Source organism: Heloderma suspectum, chromosome 14, assembly GCF_057233095.1.
Source record: "Heloderma suspectum isolate Gila_16-S chromosome 14, 16-S_ref, whole genome shotgun sequence".
NCBI lineage: Eukaryota > Metazoa > Chordata > Lepidosauria > Squamata > Helodermatidae > Heloderma > Heloderma suspectum.
The window spans coordinates 5,195,478-5,215,807 of NC_139471.1; the positions used below are offsets into that span (position 1 = coordinate 5,195,478).

Sequence of the window (20,330 nt, forward strand, 5' to 3'; positions counted from 1 at the left end):
CAGACTTGCAGGCGCATTCTAGGAGACGTCCCCCCCACTTCCCCTCTTAAACAGTTTTCCTTCAGAGCTATTGTTTCATTCATATGAAGATCTATGCAAATTTAATTACTTAGGGTGCAATCCTATGCACGTTCAGACTGGCGGGCTGGGGCACGCTGGGAGTTGTAGGGTTTCTTTCTGTCTAAACATGCACAGGATTGCGCCTTTAATCAATTAAAACTATACAACTGACTAGGATTAAAAAAAATACTAATGCCAGGGCTAACTGTGTTGTTTCATGCTGGCTCTCATACATTTGGGTTTAGCTGTCTGATCTCGTTTGCCTTAACTGATTTTATCATCTGGTTTTGTACACCGCATTAGGAAAATGTCATTTGGAATGGTGGACTATAATACTTGGGTGGAGGGGAAGCATAACATTTTCCAGTATTTTTATTTTTCGGTATTACATCATGAGAACGAACAGGCAGAAGCCTCAGGTTCATTCCCTCCATCCCCCCGACTTCCAGCTCCTCGTGCAGCAATTAGGAACTTCCGATCTTGGCTTAGTGTCAAACCATGGCTTGCTTGAAAACTGATTTGATCCTAGCTTACAACCCTGGTTGGTGGGCAGCTTCAGCTCTGCACAAGCCCGAGTTTGACAGCTCTGGAGAAAATGACAAGCTATGCTTTGCTGCTGAGCCAAGATCCGAAGTTTCTAAGTCACCGCGTGCGAGTAAGGGGGAAGGGGAAGATGGAGTGTGTGAGTGCAAGGAGCGTGCTGGCTTGACCTTGAATCATACCTTCAAATCCTTCTTCAAAAACCCCCTTTTTCCATGCAACCTTTGGGATAACCCTAAGATGGGTACAGAGCCTTCTTCAGCCCGAGGGCCGAATTGCATTTCAGAGAAGCTCTTGGGGGCCACATTCCAGTGGTGGGCGGGGCCAAAGGCAAAAAGGGCAGGGCCCAAATACCAGCATTGTTTAGCAGTGCCAGTAACTGCCAGTAACTCTCACTGCCAGTAACTGAACCTTTGAAGGGGCATTCCAGAATGTGGGGGAAAACTGCACAAATGCCAGGAAATCGGTGGTTGTGGGAAAGGGGTACGGCCATCTAGGGAACCCCAGAGGGGCAGACTAGGACCCCAGGCAGGCAAGATTTGGCCCTCGGGCCTGAACTACTAAAAAGAGGAAAATGGACTGATTTGGTGTGATCCTTTCTCAGCTAATCGATTTGGGTGAGCAGTCACTGCTCCCAGGAATTATCCGAGAGGACCCAGGGCCAGCCCAACCCCACCGGTGGGATAGCCAGCTGCCTGGGGCATCGAAGAGTTGCTGAGCTCCTTCGGAAAACTCTCAAGGGAGCCACACGGTAGCTGCTCCAAAGCTTAGGACAACGGGGGCAGGAGCAAAATTAAAAATAGCTGCTGAAGGCAAGTGTGTAGCTCGATCCAGCTTGACAAGGACATCAAGGCGGGCTAATGAAGTTGTTCATTTCACCTTCTTCACACACACACACACACACACACACACACACGGTTGAGAGTTTGATGCAACAGCAAGAAGAACCTGCCAAGCGCCAAGCTGGAACAGACTAAAAAAAGGACTGTCTAATCCAGCCTTCTGTCTCCTACCAGCAGCCAACCAGATGCTTCTGGGAAGTCCACAAAAGCGGGCTATGATGGGGAGGAGATGTTCCATTCCTCAATGAGGAAGTTCCCATTGAACTCAATGGGGCGTACTCCTGAGTAGACATACAGAGGACTGCACTGCAACTTAGCCTTCCCCAAGTAGCTGGGGGATGCTGGGGGTTGTTGTCCAAGGCATCTTGGTACCACGTTGGGGAAGGCAGGACGAAGCCGTATCAGAACTGTGAGCGACTGCCAAATGGAGATCTATTTGGCCTTGTATATAGTATATATGTTAAGCTTTACTCTCTCGCTCCTGTTTAGGCTTAAACTGCAGAATTAGGTCAGTTTATTTGTATGGTTTGAGTCAGTATTGTATGGATTAATTGATGTTTTTATGGTGTATTTATAGTTCTGCAGCCATTTTGGGTCGGTGGGCACATTTGGAATGTCGAGAGAGTCTTGTGGGCACGCTTCCAAAATGGCTGCCATTGGGGACTGGGGCTGCCCATTCATAAAACGGCTGCTATGGTGGGCATGGCCAGTCACAAAACATTCCTTTCCCAGAAGACTTTCAAAGCATTGAGACTAAAAGATGAGTCAATTGCCCAAAAAGGGAAGTTCAAAATAGAGGTGGGATCTGAGCTCCAAAACACAGAACCACTCTTCTGAACCCAAATAAGGATGGTGCCGGAACTTTGCAGCACGCCAGCCTCCCAGTTAAAAAAATAATCGTAAGAAATAAAATTTAAAACAGGAGGGGCAGGGAGGTGTCCATGGGGTGCATTGGTGCCTGCAAGTGCCATGTTGGAGAGCCCAATGTTTACCTATTGACAGTGCAGTTATTTGTAAGTGTTCCTATGAATGTTCTTCGAATTATAGGTTTGATAGATTGTGAACCACTTTGGCCACAATCTTGTGGAAAAGCAGCATACAAGTAAGCAGATAACCAATACAAATCTACAAATACAGATAACGGCACATTAAACATGTACCTGACAGAATGCCTCTCCTGGCATGAACCGACCTGTACACTATGTTCTGCATCTAAGGCCGTCCTCCGGGAGCCTCCTCTGAGGGAGGCTCGGAGGGCAGCAACAAGGGAGAGGGCCTTTTCGGTGGTAGCTCCCCATTCATGGAATAATCTCCCTGACGAGGCCCACCTGGTGCCAACGTTGTCATCTTTTCGGCAGGAGGTTAAAACTGCCCTCTTCTCTCAGGCATTTGGCAGCGTATAATGAGTCTCTTGATTGTCTTTGGCTAATTGTTTTAAATTGTTTTAATTTATGTTGTTGTTGTTGTGCATGTTATTTGCTTTTTATCATTATGTGAATAGTTTTTATATTTTTTATAATGTATTTTAATGGTTTTTAATTTTTGTGAACCGCCCAGAGAGCTTCGGCTATGGGGCGATATAGAAATATAATAAATGAATGAATGCCTCTCTCAGCTGCAGGGCATGGGGGGCAAGTAACGCTCCCCAAACAGTCTTAACCAGCTGTCTTCCCCCCTTTTGCAGCAAAGCGATCCAAAAACCAACAGGAAGAATTTATCACTGGCCATGCACCAATGCGCCACCCTTTGCCTGTTACCCGTGTGGTTGTTTTCCATCGCTAAGCTTTGGAAAGCAACAGGGGGCGGGGGCATCCCAGCAACCGAAACCAACCACCTTCTGCCACATTCAGCAGATGCTCTTGTCTAACAGCATTTAGAGGACATGAAAAGCATCCACACAGCAAACAACTTTTTCCCCTCCCCACTCCCGAGTCTGCACTGGGATGAGTCACCGCTACAGCACTTAAAGGAAAAGCGGTGTGTGCCTCTCACACACTCAACTGGCTCCTCCTTGCAGTGTGGGGCTGTTCGAAAGAATTCCTTGGCTGCAACCTGATTTGGGAGTTTATCTCCTGCACCAATAGATTGCAAACTGAGGAAGGGGACACATCTACATAAAGTTAACTGCTCCAGGGAAGTTCTGGTGCTCTGTGAAAGAGCCAAAAACGAAAGCTATTTGTTTATTTTCAGTGTTTGACCTTCACCCTTTTTTCATTAATTTGTTACATTTCTATAGTGCTCAACAGCAGAAGGTCTTTGCACAGTTCACAAAACGAACCACGAAATACAATAACATAGCGAAAGGTAATAAAATATAGCTGGATAAAACAAAAACCAAGAGAAAAGCCAGCAGAAGCACAAGGCTCTGAAATGTACTAACACTATTTTTAGAAGTGAAGGATTAAAAAGCTTGGGAAAATGAAAAGGTCTTCACCTGGTGCCCAAAAGACCCCAATGTAGGTGCCGGGCAAGCATCTCTGGAGAGAGTATCGCACAACCAGGGGGCCACCACTGAAAAAGTGCTCTCTTTAGTAGCCACCCACCCCACTTCACTTTGTGGGGGCACCCAAAGACGGGCCTCTGAAGATGATCTTAGGGTTCAGGCAGGTGTATATGGACAGAGACGATCCTTCAGGTAACCTGGCCGCAAGCCACTTAAGACTTTGTAGGTTAACACCAACACTCTGACTTGGGCCCAGAAATGTACATTTTCCCCCCCATTCTCAAAATATTTACTCACCACAGGCAAACATTAAAACGCCTCCCCTTGCCCACACTCACCTCCCCGCTGACATCCCAAATCCCCAGTTTCTGTGGCTGGTTAAGAATGACCTTCTCCCATAATAAAGAGAATTCAAGGTCACCCAGTGAAACTGACAAGGAGAATATTCAGGACTCAGAGCAGGAAAGCCAGCTTCTTCGCACAGCAACACACACCGCTAGCATACAGAACGCACGGCTCCAAAATCGCCATGAGGCCCATTCGGCCTTGTGCGCACGCTCCCAAACGTTAGTAGCCTGCAAAGACAATGGACTAGCCCTGCTGGGGGCTAACAGAGGAGGGATGGGGATGTGAAAGGCCAGGGAGGGAATGGAGGAAGTGTCTCTTCCCCCCGCCCTTCACGTCTCTAGATGGAGAGCTGCATTTCTGCATGGAGCAGGGGTCCTGATTTCTACACTAGGTGGCGAGGAGGGCGAGGGTGCTCCATCTCCCACCCTCTGCCACGCTCACTCCGTTGCCTGCATGGAATCCCCAGTCGCCTATGGCGAGCAGGCTAGTGGTTAAATCCAAAGCTGGCTCAGACAGCTTCAAAGAAGAGGGATTTGGCAAGTTGTATGACAGCCAATAGGGCGAGCAATACACTTGACTTGACACATTCTGTCCATGGCTACTGGTTGGGATGGATGGATCCTCCCCTGTCCAGAGGCAGTACCTCCAGTGCTGGAAAAGAGCCAAGAGAGGGCGGTCACCTTCATGCTCCCTGCTTGTAGGCTCTTGGAAGCCATCTGGTTGGCCACTGTGAGAAACAGAAGGCTGGACTAGATGGGCTTCTGGTCTGATCCCACAGGCCTCCTCTAATGTTTCACTCCGGCCCAGCCAAAGGATCGATCTAGTCCAGTGCTCCGTCTGCAACAGTCAGTGGTGTACTGGTCAGTTCTGAAGCACAGAGGGTCATCCTGACAATCCCCAGAACCATGCCCCCATGGAGAGTCGAAAAATGTAGGCAGCCCCTTGATCTCTCCAGCGATTCAGGCCAGATCAAGGGAAGGACCTCTTCACACAGCACAGAGTTGAACCATGGAGTTCACTACCAGAAGACGCAGAGATGGCCACCCATTTGGATGGCTTTAAAAGGGGGCTAGACAAGTTCCTGGAGGAGAAGGCTGTCAGCTGCTACTAGTCCTGATGGCTACATGTTACCTCCAGTGTCAGAGGCAGTATGACTATGCAGCCCAGTTGCTGGGGAACATGGGCAGGAGGGTGCTATTGCACTCCTGTCCTGCTTGTGGGTTTCCCATGGGCAGCTGGTTGGCCACTGTGTGAAGAGAATGCTGGACGAGATGGACCCTTGGTCTGATCCAGCAGGGCTATTCTGATGTTCTTATGATCCATAACAGCAAACCAATTCGAGGGGTTTTCATCTCCACCAGCTCTTAATAAGAACCCTCACTCCTGGTGAGGGGAAGGGGATGTGATCAGAGTTTATATAGTGAAGCATGGTGTGGAGAAAGTAGAGCCAAAGATGCTGCCCCCTTCCTAGCATTACGGGAGTGGACCACCATCCCAAAAAATGGAACAGCAGCAGATTCAGGAGCAGCGGCGCATGGTCAGTTTGGAAGTGCAGGTGCTCAGCGTGACAGTCCCCCTAGCCACGCCCCCAAGAACAGCCCAAAACTGCAGGTTGCTCCGCTAATCCAGAGCAACAATTCAGGTCTAGCAGTTTTCATCTCCACGAGGAGCAGGGCTTTTGCAAAGCAGATGGGTCTTCGCTGCCCATTCAAGACCAAGCTGCCCCAACATACTTTGCATTACAGCAGGGGAAAACACATCGTTGCTGTGAAAATCCATCCCCCACCCCCACCCCCCGCTACTGGGGGGATTGCAGCTGAGCTCAGAGGGAACAGGGAATTCGGATTAGGGTGGCAGATGCCGTCAGCATCCCTGTTAATTACCCCACCCCCCCCACCCCCCCCGTGCTGGCACTGCGTCCCTGTGAGCCTTGGCTCCGTTACCCCATTGGGAACAGCGCATAGAAAAGAGCTGGTGGCCTCAGGCTCAAAGAGCAAGGAGGCCTCCACGCAGGCTCGTTTTAACTCAAAGTCCGACTTGAGTCGCCCCCTGCTCCGAAAGAGACATCACCTATCCACGCAAGCAGCTCTGACCACAGGGCCCCTTCACACACAGCGCTGCCTGCCTGACAGACAAAACTCAAAAGGGAACGCTGCGCCGGTCCATTAAGCGAAGCGGCTTTTAATCAGGGCCAGGCAGAGAAGGCTGGGGGCTTTAGGAAATGACCAGTGGGAGAACTGTGGGAAGGAGCGATGGCTGGGCGGGGAGAGCATCAACAAAACGGTGCCAGCAAAATGGCCGTGGAACAGCAGCCACAAGTGAGCGACACGATGAATCGCCGAAGGATCATAGAATCATAGAAAAGTAGGGTTGGAAGGGCCCTATAAGACCATCGAGTCCAACCCCCTGCTCAATGCAGGAATCCAAGAAGGTTGAGGAGAGGATGCCGTCACTCTGGAGGCGTGGGATGTGTTGTGCGTTGTCCACAGCCCAGCCTGGTGGCCTCCAGGGGTGTTGAACTACAACTCCCAGCATGCCCCAGCCAGCACGCTGGGAGTTCTAGTCCAGCACATCTGGAGGGCGCTGAATTGGGGGAGTCTGTAAGAGGTTATCAGGGTCCTTATGTTCCACTTCAGCGAGCACTACACCGCCACCACCACACAAACCAAAGAGACCAACTAACTAGAACCTCCCCCTCCCTGATAATTAAGGCAGAACAATGAGGCAGACGACTGACCCAGCTGTTGTCCTTGGCATGGGCTAGTCAGGCACATGGTTTCCTTGCTGAAGGTCTCAGGTGCCATCTCTGACATCTCCCATTAAAAGTAGGATCAGGTTGCAGGCAATGGGAAAAAACCACAGCTTGGTACCTTGGAGCAGGGCTACAGAACCTCCGGCCCAGGAGCCAAATTTGGTCCACCTGGGTCCCTGATGGCCCCGCCCCAGGCTTAGAGGGGTGCCTCGTGCAGAAGACTTCAGCCACGCAGATGGATCTTTTCCAAGCCTATTTGCTCCTTCTCCAGAAATTCCAGACCAGGATTGAACAACCACAATGGCCTGTCTCCTATAGGTGTTGAACTTCTTTCAGGCCGACGGCCAAATTCCATTTTGGGGAAGCTCTTGGGGGCCACATTCCAGTGGTGGGTGGGGCCAAAGGCAAAGGGGGTGGAGCCAAAATGCCAAAAATACCAGGCTATTTTAGCTTAAAGCTCTTACTGCCAGCAAACTAAGCCTAGGAGAGGCATTTCAACCTTTTAGAGAACCCCACAAACGCTGGGAAACCACCAAATGATGAGTGGTTGGAAGAAAAGGGGGTGGGGCCAGGGGAAGGGGCGGACTGGTATTCCAGGTGGCCTAGATATGGCCCACGGGCTGAGGTTCTGCACCTGGACTATCCCATCAGTCCTGAAGGTTTACTGTCTCCCCGCATGTTGTTGCCATAGATAGCTCAATCGCCCCTGTCTGGAAGCCCTCTGGTCTCCTCATGGCTGCCCACCAGTGCTTCAAGGATCTGTCCCACCTCTTTGACTGCTCCACCCGCCTGCCTGTGCTTCTCCATGGCGTAGCTGCTTTCCTGGCTTTCAAACACTGCGCAGTCCTTGATCGTACAAGCTTACCATCTCCCTCACCAATGTTAGCTTTGGCCTCGAGCCAGACAAGCTGGATTCCTGGCTGAGGACCCAAAAGGGACGTAGCCTTGGTCATTAGCTGTGGGCCAGCCAAGACTCACTGGCCTGATCTGCAATGCTTCAGCTACCCGACACGGATCAAAGACGGAGGCTACAAGGATGCACATAAAAATATGGAGAAGGAAACACAGCAGTGAGTGTCTGTGTGCACGTGTGTGTGTGTGTGTGTGTGTGTGTGTGTGAGAGAGAGAGGGAGAGAGAGAAAGGTGCAGGGAGGCACAGAAAGGGGGCAGAGAAGCAGGCAAGCAGGCAGACAGGCAGAAAGAGGGAGGCAGGCAGGCAAAGAGAGACAGAGGGAGAAACATCACATACTCACGGAATGATAAGCCAAGTTTCTGAAGGAGCCAGGCCTATTGTGTACGAGCATTTGCTCCTTCTTGGCTCCTCCATTAGCGTGACTGGCTAAACAAACCAGAAACTATTTGTTTAGCATGTTGCCCAAAATGGGGATTGTGGCTTGTGACTCCCGTTACAAGCCAGGATCCATAAATCAAAAACAAATCCTGTTTTTGGAATCCTGGCTTGTTTGGGAGCAACATGTCCGGAGTGGGGATCCTGGCAAGACATCCTGGGTTGTTTAGTCAGTTGTGCTCCTGGAAGGAGCCAAGTGGGAGTCAATGAGCTGCATCACCAGCATTCTCCTGAATTCTGGCCTATCAGTCTGTGCTAAGGTGGCCAGGGAGTGAGAGAGTGCCGGGGAATCAGTGTTGCTGGGGCGGGAGGGTGCTGTCACACTCGTGTCCTGCTTGCGAGTTATCCACAGCTGGTTGGCCACTGTGTAAACAGAATGCTGGACTAGATGGACCCTTGGTCTGATCCAGCAGGGCTCTTCTGACATTCTTATCTATGTATGAATGGATGACAGACAGACAGACAGACAGAGAAGCGGTAATGTCATGCTCCACAGAGAACTGGCTTTCTGGTTTACCAAATTCTTGGCCTTGACCCAGGGAAACCACTGTGCCACCCTACCACATCTTCCGAGTGCCCTCTAGCATTTATGTTTTAGTGCAAACTGTGCCCTTTTCAAAACATTCCACGGTGTAGTTCTTTAAGATGCTCCCGTCTTAAGAAGCTAGGCCTGCATCACGTCAGTTGTGAGGGAGGAACGGCAGCTCACTGCACAAGCACCTACTTTGCATACAGAAGGTTCCCAGATCCAATCCCCCAGGTCCAATCCCTAGAAAGCTCCTGGGTTCAATCTCCACTTAAGACAGAGCTGCAGAACCTCTTTCAGCCCGAGGGCTGGATTCTATTTTTGGAGAAGTCTCAGGGGCTGCATTCCGGTGGTGGGTGGGGGCTGAATGCAAAAGGGGCGCCCCCCCCCCCAAACTATCACAGCATATTTTAGCTTCATGCTCTTTCCGCCAATAGCTAAGCCTTAAGGAAGGCAGTTCGCTCTTTTAGAATGGGGAAAAACCTGCACAAAAGTGTCCCCGTTGCAAACCAGCAACGCTTCATCAAAAGGCCCAACATTTCATATTTTCAAAGCATGCAGCAGCTGGGAAGAGAAGAGCTCTCTTCGGTGTTTCACAAGGTGAATAAACTAGGAATGCCAGTCTCTGTCATACACACTTACTCAATAATGAGGAATTCTTTATAGCAGAAAGGTTAGAGTAGGGATGTGGGAAGAAGCGATGTTCGAGTCCACCAAGATTCTTTGAACATCAGTTCTATGCTCTTCGCTGCTATTTTTGTGATCACGGTTCGTTTCACCCAAATGGGGAAATTGCACAAAATAAACGTGATTGAACATAAAAGCTGCGCAACCCCCGCTCACATTTACACGTTTCCAAAGTTGCGCACATTTTCCCCATAGACCAAAGCGTGAAACGGCGCATTTTGTGCAATTGAGAATGCTTTTCTGTTTTGCAGCTTTTTCCTGCCACTGCGGTGCCACCAAATGTCAATGGCAAATTTCAACATGCGAGGGGTGGAAAGACAAAGCAGCCTCCTGACCCACAGAACTGTCCACCCCTGACATACAGGCCCAAACCACAGGGCCAACAGTGGACTTGCTGAATGCTTACCAATAGCGCAGAGGGCATGTTTGAGCTCCAAGGTGAAGGTGGAGAGTGGCACATCTTCAGACACAGGCATGATGGCAACAGTCGAGAGGTTGCTGGCGGGGTTGCTGGCGTCCCATTTGCTGCCGGCAGCGTGCAAACCAAGGGGGTGACCTGCTGCGCAAACAGCGAACAGTGTGAGCAGTGTTTCACATGCTCACACACACACACACACACAATGGGGCTGGCGAGAATTGGAGACTGAGAAGAGTAAATTGCTTTCCCACATCACAAGCTGCCAGAAAGAGGAAGCGTGAAGTGTCCCAGAGTTAGCAAAATGAGCATCACTGCAAATACAGAGAAGGTGGTTCCAGTTGCTCTTGCAGATTTAATCGGAGAGTTTCTCCCTAGCCTCGTGGCACCAGGCAGAGTTAAGGTGACACGGCTTCAGGGTGAGGGAATCAGTTGACGGTTTTCGCTTCCACGCTATAAACTTATCGTGAAAGATAATCTGAACATCAAATTTGAAAGGTTTGGTTGCAGGAGACCAAGGGTCAAACCAGGACACCTTGGAAGGACACATTTGAATCCCCAGTTTGCAACTGGCCACCAGCTGTGTCTCTTCTTATACACAAAGCAGCAGTGGAGGCTGGTGGCTCTAATTTCAGCAGGGCTGGAAATCCATTCTGGGTTTTAGCCAGAACCAGCTGGAACTCTAAAGGAGCTATCCAAGGTGCTGAACCCAGACCCCAAAATAGGCCCAGCACCTTGGATAGCTCCTTTAGAGTTCTGGCTGGTTCTGACTGAAACCAAGATGAAACACAGCCCTGCCTAAATTGGAGCCACCAGCCTCCACTGCACAGCCGGTGTGGGTGTGGTGGGTGCACCCAGGCTGGATTGGGAAGGGCGGGGTTAACTCCTTCTTCGGAATATTTTCCGGCTGAATATCCCCCCCCCCCCCGCCCCGGCATGCTATTTGCCCAGATTTAAAATTGCAGGTGTGGGAGGGAGTGATTTTCAGCAGGAAAATGTTACGAGGGGAAACGGTGTGCAAAAGAGAGTGGTGGCTGGCCGTCAGCGCTTGATTCAAACATGCTTAAATGCTGCGCCTGGTTTGTCCCTAAGCACAGTGCAGATGCAAACCGTGGTACTCAGGGAGCCAGCACTGTGGGTGAAGAGCAGACTCCCACTCCCTTCCCCTGCGTGCCTTCGCCATGCATGGTTGAGCACAGAAGAATGGAGCCTCCTTCAGCCTGAGGGCCCAATTCCATTTTGGAGGGACTCTTGGAGGCCACGTTCCAAAAGGTGGGTGGAGCCAAAGGCAAAAGGGGCGAGGCCAAAATGACCAAAAACACCAGCCTGTTTTGGCTTAAAGCACTGACTGCCAGGAATGGAGCCTTAGGAGAGGCGTTTCAACCTTTTAGAATTGGTGTGTGTGTGTGTGTGTGTGTGTGTGTGCAAGAGCCAGGACACCACCAAACGATTGGGGGTCAAGGGAAAAGGTGGGGCCAGGAGCCCGGGGCATGGTCTTCTGGGGAATCCCAGAGGAATGAATTGGGATCCCAGGTGGGCCCAATATGGCCCATGGGCCTAAGGTTTCACACCCCCGGTTTAGCATTACCAAGGCGAAGTACGGTTTGCAAGGAAAACTGGAGTTCTTCTGCCCACGCTACTCCTGACCACACCTGGCTGGGGGCTGGGGGTGGCGGGGGGGAGAGAATATGCTTCTTCCTGCCTGCCCGATCCTCCCTAATAGGCGTGGATTCTTGGCCACACAGTCAGGGATTGCAGCTTCGGATGATTAGCTCACTTTGCTCTGGGCATAGGCTTCCAGGCAAGGAAAACAGCCAAAAATATGGACAAGGGCAGCAGCAAGGGAGGGAAAGACAGACAGAGAGAGAGAGAGAGAGAGAGAATGAATCAGGGTTGATTGGTCAAAGGCAGCCCTGTCCTGAGCAAGTACACACCAGAGTGGAAGACTTCCAGCAGCACTGTAATGCCATCCCATGGCTGGCTGGGGGATGCTGGGAGCTGTAGTCCAACACACCTGGAGAATACCAGGTTTGGGGAAGGCTGCCTTTAAACCATCTGGATGGTTTGCAACTCTGAAAGAGTTAACTGGAGACAAGATTTGGCCCCAGCACTGATTTCTCCACTGCCTCCTCCCTCAAGTCCTCCCCCTGCCCAGGAGGGAAAGAAAAAAAAGGTGCCAAGAATGCAGTGTCCTACCTCCTTGCTGCAGGCTGCCAAGGATTTTCTCGCCTAACAAATGGATGAGCCGAGTCACAACCTGAAAAGGGAAGGAAGAAAGGAGAAAGGACAAAGGACACGCCTAACCATCAGACCAGCAGCAGCACCAGGGCCAGAGCACCTTACCCAGCAGCTGCAGCCAGGTCTGCGAAGGGAGGCTTTAAACGGAGCCCCGCCGGGATGCACCACGACATGGGGGGGGGGCTTCCAGATGGGGAGGCTCCGAAGCGCTCCCAGTTCAAAGGCAACATGAAGCTATCCTGCCTTTTTCTCCTTAAGGGTAAGAAGGGGGGGGGGAGATGGAAGAGGCGATGGAGAAATGCAAGAGGGTGCAACTGGAAAATGTTGCCGTCTGGGCCCCCCACTAAAATGTCGTGAATGAGGAAGGGCGATAGTGCAATAAAAGGCTCATCTGGAAGCACCGTAAAGCAGGGGAGGGCAGAAAGTCAGTCTCCAGATGCTTTGGGCTTCAACTCCCAGCATTCTTGACCATTGGCCTTGCTGGCAGGGGCTTCTGGGAGCTGAAATCCAAAACATCTAAATTCAGCTTATCCCAGCCTTAAGAGAGTTTTATGAAAAACAATAGCTTCAGGAGAGACCATTATTTCTTTGCCTGGGTATATATTAAGAATATTTTCCCCTTAAAATAAACATTAAAAAAATAATAAAATGCTACTATGTAGGCCAGGGGTCCCCAAACTGCCTAGGTCGGTGGGCACATTGGGAATTTTGAGAGCGTGTCCTGGGTGCTCTGAAAGAAGTTCAGCACTCCTAATACACACCCTGGCACATTCTGGGAACAGCCGGTGCAGTCCTGGGTATTGCCCCATTCCGATTTAATCTTAACTTTCATTTTAAAATAAAAAAGGAAGCTTCTAGTTCTTATATTTTCTATTTATATAAGAAATGTGTGAGTGTCCCTGCAGCATATGCTCCCAACTTGGCTATCAAAAGGAGGCAGGATAAAATGTGTGGATGAAGTTTTGTCACATGGGACTCCTGTCCATTCTTTGCATGGGTAGGTGGGGGAATGCAGATATGGGGCCACTGCCCATTTTACCCCTGGCAACCCTTTGAGGTCAGTTAGACAGAGAGACACAGACAGACACAGACACACAGAGACAGCGAGACAGAGAGACGGAATCACAGACAGATACAGACACACACACACAGACACAGACACAGAGAGACAGACAGATACACAGAGACAGACACACAGAGACAGAGAGAAAGAGACAGAGAGACAGACACAGACAGAGAGAGACAAACAGACACAGACAGAGAGACAGAGTCAGAGAAGCAACTGGCCCACGGTCACCCAGTGAGCTTCATGGCTGAACATGGGTCTGAACCCAGATCCTAGTCTCACACTTTCCACTGCACCACAGAGGGAGGGAGGAAAGGCGCCCACCCCACCAAAGTGAGATTTCTGATGGCCAGGGGAAGTTGTGTGCCCTGTGCATCTCCTTGCCCTCCCCCAGGGATTGCAGGATAAATTACGAAAGACCAAAAGGGGGGAAATAAATAAATCAACTTTGCTTGTTTAATACAGTCTGAAGAATGGAGCTTTCTTGGTGTACGTTTTTCGGGAAGGGGGATTAAGTGCACAGAAGTGACGCCCCTGCCCATCAAACTCATGAGCTCCCAAGGTCACGGACGGAAGAGCCTGCAGCCCTGTGCCAGAAGCTGGGCTCCTTCACGCTACGCCCGACTCAAAGAAGGGCTCCGAGGGAGCGCACAGCGGGTTGCTCTTCGCTGCTGGGTGAGTCACTCCACCGCTGCCATGGCAACGCACAAGGAACATCCATCCCGGATTCGAGCGAGGCAAGCGGCACGCGATTTCCTCGGAGTTTTGAAGCACGCAGAGTGTTTCTCTCGTATATATATAAAAAAAGGGCACACGGTTCTTTTTCTTGATATGAAAAGAATAAGATGGCTCAATTCCTATTCTTCTAAAATGCCAATGGAGGAGGAAGGAGGAGAAAATTCAGGCTCTGCCAGATACTTCCAGCTGTACGCTTGAGCTCTTTTTCTATTGCCGGAACATGCGGTGTGAGAGAAAAGAGTGCCCCACTGAGGCGAAGCGCGGCTTCAGACAAAGCTGGGGGTTAGGGAGGGGCTCTAAAGCCAGACAGAAAAGAGAGGGTTGTCTCTTTTCTGCTAAGCCGCCCGCTTGAATTCTAAGGTGCTGTGCACACGAATACGCAAGAGTGAGTCTGCTGGGCAGGGCCAGCCCTACTGTTAAGCAGAGTGAAGCGGTCGCCTCAGGCGGCAGAGGCTGGGAGGCGGCAGCAAAGTGCTGGAAGAGAGTCGTGGGCCGTGCAGCTGGCCCTGAGCCTGCTCAGCCAGCCTGCTGCCCTCAGGTGCAGTGGGGGATGTTCCCCCGTTGCCTGTGCGGAAGGAAGACTCAGCCGCTAGTCCGGTCAGCTTCCGTACACAAATGCACAAAAATGCTGCAGAATGCTAGGAGCTGTGGGACTTTTTCTGGTCTAAACATGCATAGGATTGCACCCTATGTTTACTACAGGTGCCAAGTCTGAACACACACAGAGCTCATTTGAAACCCTGATGTTGTTTAGTGGGTTTTTGCATCAGGTGGTTTTAAACTATAGATCTGGGAGAAGGCAGTGGTTACATAAGAACGTAAGAAGAGCCCTGCTGGATAAGACCGAGGGTCCAGCTAGTCCAGCATTCTGTTCAAACAGTGGCCAACCAGCTGTCGACCAGGAACCCACTAGCGGGGCATGAGCGCAACAGCACCCTCCTGCCCATGTTCCCCAGCCACTGGTGTACATAGGCTCACTGCCCCTGGTTCTGGAGGGAGCACAGAGCCATCAGGACTAGTAGCCATTGATAGCCTTCTCCTCCAGGAATTTGTCTAACCGCCTTTTAAAGCCATCCAAACTGGTGGCCATCACTACTTCCTGTGGTAGCGAATTCCATAGTTTGACTCTGCGCTGTGTGAAGAAGCCCTTCCTTTGATCTGTCCTGAATCTCCCACCCATCAGCTTCATAGGATGACCCCGGGATCTAGTATTTTGAGAGAGGGAGAAAAAATGCTCCCTCTCCACATTCTCCACACCATGCATAATTTGTCGACCTCTATCCTGTCTCCCCTTCCCCTCCTTTTTCTCCAAGCTAAACAATCACAGCTGTTGTAACCTTCGCTCACAGGGGAGATGCTCCAGCCCCTTAATCATTTTAGGTCCCCTTTTCTGTACCTTTTGCAGCTCTACAATATCTTCTTTTAGGTGTGGTGACCAGAACAGCATGTGTGTTTTTAAAAGAGCAATCCAGTCACCCATTAAGGATAAAATTTGATGGGGCTGAATCCAAGCACAATAAAACAATGTACACTGACAGCGCCACGTTTTCACTAAACCCACATGTGGCAATTCTTGAGATCAAAACTCTTCTTATGTATTTATTACATTTCTACACCGCCGAATAGCTGAAGCTCTCTGGGTGATTCACAACAATTAAAACCACAAAATACATCATGAAATACAATATACAATCTGAACTTTAAAACTACAGTAGAAAAGTACCAGCCAGAATAAGGCCTAGCGGCAGTGAAGAGATTTAAAATATGGTAACAGATTTAAAACAACAGAGCTAAAAGACTAAAATGCCTGGGAAAATAAAGAGGTCTTCACCTGGCACCAGAAAGAGCACAATGTAGGCACTAGGCAAGCCTCTCTGGGAAGCTCATTCCACAGCCAGGGTGCCACAGCAGAAAAGGCCCTCTTCTTGGTAGCCACCTGCCTCACTTCCTTTGGCAGGGGCTCCTGGTGGAGGACCACTGAAGATACCTTAGGGTCCAGGCAGGTATATATGGGAGGAGATGATCCTTATTTAAATAGAAATATGATACATATCACCATTGTGGGGAAAACTGTGACCAGGTGACGTGTGTGCCTGTCTGTTCAGCGTAACTGTTGATGGACAACAATTGTTATAGTTCTTTAGCTTTAAACCAGGATTGGGCTGGAGAGCCCTTCAAATACAGGACATCCTCTTCTAAACTTGTGTTTGGTTTTCCTCCGAAATTGACCAGACAGTGTAAGCGCTTAAAAAAAAATCAGAGTACTAGCCCCTAAGCAAAGAGGGGTGCGTGCATCTCACGATCCTTCCTCCTCTGCTGCTGCCTTTAAAAACACCCCTGCCACCCCCACCCCCACCCCGGGCTGATCTCGGATTCTTGTCAGTACACAAAGGTTCTGACTGAGAGCCTGCTTTACAATCTTTAGGGTGCTGTGAAATTCACCGGCCTTTTAAAAATCAAAAGCAGAGCTGCTTTGGTAGCGGGGGGGTGGAGAACATCCCACCCCCGGCCTATTACACTGGAGGGGGTGGAATCAAATCAAAACTAAATGCATGGCCCAATTTCCATATGAAGATAACAGCAGCGTCTCTAGCAATAATACACAGATGGAGCTTTCTTCTAAATATAGAGCAGCAAAAGAGCCTTAAAAACACACGCAAGCAGAGATAAAGTTGTAAGTTAATTGTCAGGACATTATCGCGCGCTCTTGCAGCCCAGTGGGGCCAAGCCCAGAAGGCCACGTTGAAGATGGTTGGCAAGAGGCAGCCCACAGCAGACTGCCCCAATCTGGCATCCTCCAGATGTGCTGGGACTACAAGCCCCATTCACCCCCAGTTTGACTAGGGATGATGGGAATTGTAGTCCATACACCTGGAGGAAGGCTGCTGTAGAGTCCTAGGGTCCCTCCCTCGTGTCTGATACCATCAGTTCATCAGAGGTGCCCTGATGAAGCGCCTCTCCTGGCATGAACTGACCTGTACACTATGTTCAGGATCCAAGACCCTCCTCCAGTGCCTCCTCCAAGGGAGGCTCGAAAGGCAGCAACAGGGGAGAGGGCCTTCATGGTGGGGGCCCCCCAATTTTGGAATGATCTCCCCACCCGGCGCCAGCATTGTTATTTTTTCAGCAGCAGGTTAAAACTGCCCTCTTCTCTCAGGCACTTGGCAGCCTATAATGAGTTTTTCATCAGGTCCTGGATTGTCTTTGGTTGATTGTTTAAAAATTGTTTTTAGATATATGTTGTTTGTGGGTGCATGCTGTCTGCTTATATGTTTTTATGTAAATGGTTTTGTACTTGCACAATCTATTTTTAATGGTTTTAATTTGTGTGAACCGCCCAGAGAGCTTCAGCTATGGGGTGGTATGGAAATAGAATGAATGAATGAATGAAATGTACATGGTTATCAGCTACATTTTATCAAAGTTTTATCCATCAGCAGCTGTACTGGTGGGGCCATTCCACCAGCCCTGCTGAAAGGCTTGATTTTGCCCCTCGTCACTCCCCATCCTCTTTTCCTTGCGTGTCATGCCTTTTGCGATCCCAAGCTCTCACCTGGTGTCTCCTTCACAGCATAATGGTCTGGTCACAGCTATTACAAGCAGACCGACAATGGGATAACACTACTAAGCCAAGAGGAGGGGGGAGGGGGAGGCAGTATCCTGACTCTGCTTGCCCACCTTCAGCTAGCCTGTCTTTGCATTTCTGGCAGTGTTGGCTGGGGGCCCACAAGCTCTTGTGGCATCCCGCAGGTGGTTTCCAGCAATCCAGCTGTCGGATTTCACAGTACGGTGAGCTTCAATTTAAAAGCACAAGATGCATACGAGGCCCAGGGGAGGAAGTCTCGGATTTCTCTTTCAAACGCAACAGTACCTCCACCAAGTTGCTTAACAATTTTTTTTTAAGGAATAAGAAAGCACAAGGACTTGCCGGAACCTAAAACAGAGCTGAAGAACCTCTTTCAGCCCGAGGGCCGAATTCTGCCTTGGAGAAGCTCTCGAGGGCCGCATTCCAGTGGAGGTTGGGGCCAAAGGCAAAGGGGGTGGGTTCAAAATTCCAAAAACACCAGCCTATTTTAGCTTAAAGCTCTTGCTGCAGGTATCTAAGCTTTAGGAGAGGCAGGACAACCTTTCAGCATGCGGGAAAAGCTACACAAAAGCTGGGAAACCACCCAATGATGTATTTTATTGCTGTAAGCATTTTTCAGGGGCGGGGGAGTGTACTTATTATGCATTGAGGTGGAAAAGGTCTAGACAGGTAGAAAAGCTCACTTAAAATCTGGCTGGCTGCAAGCAAAGTTCACAGCTCGAAGAGAAAGCCAATGGTTTAGAATTCAGGGAGGGGAGAGAAATGGGAAGAAACCATCCCTTCTCTCCCTTTATCCAGCAAGAGTAGTAAGTCAGACCAAGTAGGAGTCCACCCAAGAGTTGTTTGCTAGATGATTCATGCAAGCAAGCTATGTGATGGGCCAACTTCATAAAAACCTAAGAAGAGCCCTGCTGCATCAGATCAAGGGTCCATCTAGTCCAGCATTCAGGGCTTTTGCCCTGAAAGGCAGCCAAGAAATATTTTAAATGAATGAATGACTGGTGGTAGGGGGAAGGGGATGTGGCCTTCTGGCGCCCCCCAGCTGGATTTGGCCCCTACGTGATAAGTAGGACTTTGAGACCGCAAATGCACTGGATTTTACCCAGAACTGCCTGTAGTACAGGGGTTGGGGACCTGGACTGCCAACTCTGGACCCCAGCGGGGAAAAAACAAATTAAAAAAAAGAAGGCTGCCTGTTTGAAAAAAGCTGTGTGTTCGGATAGAGGCCCCACTGCGTGGCACCATACCTGCGGGAACTTGCGTTTGATTGAGGTCAGTGCTCCCTCGGGCAGCTTGGCCAGCTCAGAGTCGCGGACTGCGTGCACCGTCGTTGCTCGGGGCTGATGGGTTAAGGCTTCGACCTGGAAGATGGAGGAGAGAAACTGAGATGGTGCTGCTAGCTGCTGCAAAGCAGGGGTGGGCGACTTGTGGCTGTCCAGATGTTTTGGCCAACAACTCCCATCAGCCCTAGCGAGAGGAGCCAATTGGGATGGCAGATGATGGGAGATGCAGCCCCACAACATCTGGATGGCCCCAAGTCGCCCATCCCTGCACGACAGGGCTGCCAAAGCAAAAGAACAGACGCACAAGCAGGAACAGCCCCCAAATTCTTGCGGGACTCACAGCTTCCACGGTCTCATTTGCCCAGCATTTGATCGCTCCCACAAGAGACCACGAAGGGTGGGGTTTTAACATTTCCATCAAAGGGAAGAAAGGCTCCCCCTTGCTTCTGTGGAACAGTTGGATTTCAAGAATATGTGAGGGCCTATCTTAACTTCCAAGCCGGTAGTTCCCAAACTGCAGGTTGCGAGAGAGAGAGATATTAAGCAATTAAAGGCTCCTCTGGGCCAAAAATGAGGCTGTCTGTTGTCTCTCTGCCTGATCAACCACTCTGGGCTTGCCTCCTTCCAGTTGGCCTCTGATAGGAGGTGAAGACTCCGCAGTTGCTGAGGAATGGACCATCTAATTGTTTCTCAAATGCTGGAAGTTGACCTCCCAAACATCTGAGGAAGGGCAGGATGGTCCAGTCACAGCTGCTGCAGAGCAATACTTTCTGCCAAGAAGAGAGGGCTTCTTGTTGCACCTCTCTCCGAGCTGCTGCTCCTTTGATCAGGAGGCATCTCCCAAACTTTGACTTGCACAGAAATTCAGGAGAGGCTCCTCTCAAGGTTGGGAGGTCTGGCCTTTTCATGGGGAAGCGGCCTTTGCTGGATCAGGCCAGACGCCCATGCAGTGCAGCACCTGGCTTCACACAGCAGCTGGCCAGAGTTTTGATTATTATTTAATGTCTGTACCGCTCAATAGCCGAGGTTCTCTGGGCGGTCCACAAAAGTTCTCCGGGAAGCCCCCATGCAGCCTCTCCCACCAGGACCCTCCTCTGCTGCAGCCCCCCCCCCCAGATGTGGGAATCGGCGGCGTAAGAGTTGCAGATGGCCGGCTTTCTTGTGTAGATGACCCTTTCTCCTCCGAATGTGTCTAGTTCCTGTTTAAAAGCCATCCACCTGTGGCGGTGTACGCCACAATTTTATTATGCGCTGTATGACGTATGGGCTGTTCTGTGTCCTGAAATCCCTCTCCATATATATGTTTCATAAAAACATTGCAACAGAAATCAATAAGCCACTAGAGTGGATAGCAAAGAGCTTGCTAGGTGTGGTGCAATACAGGGTTGCCTTTTATAAACGTATCACACGGTTCAGGATGTGTCCCTCCAAAGTGTTCGACGCAGAGCTGGTGGTTGT

The 20,330-nt window shown here is 50.2% G+C and overlaps 1 protein-coding gene across 6 annotated transcripts in view; it reads right to left on the reverse strand.

Moving 5' to 3' along the window:
• The window catches only part of PNPLA7 (patatin like domain 7, lysophospholipase), a 116,389-nt gene that overhangs the window by 47,156 nt on the left and 48,903 nt on the right, over positions 1 to 20,330 (reverse strand). For 4 of the 6 annotated variants that reach the window (XM_084821025.1, XM_084821023.1, XM_084821024.1 and 1 more), the window contains 3 exons: positions 18,837 to 18,950; positions 12,158 to 12,218; positions 9,953 to 10,105 (listed from right to left, as the gene is read on the reverse strand). In XM_084821025.1, coding sequence (XP_084677151.1) covers positions 9,953 to 10,105; positions 12,158 to 12,218; positions 18,837 to 18,950 — 328 coding nt within the window. The remainder of the gene's footprint in view (positions 1 to 9,952; positions 10,106 to 12,157; positions 12,219 to 18,836; positions 18,951 to 20,330) is intronic. The other 2 variants (XM_084821027.1, XM_084821026.1) reach the window with 1 other exon arrangement.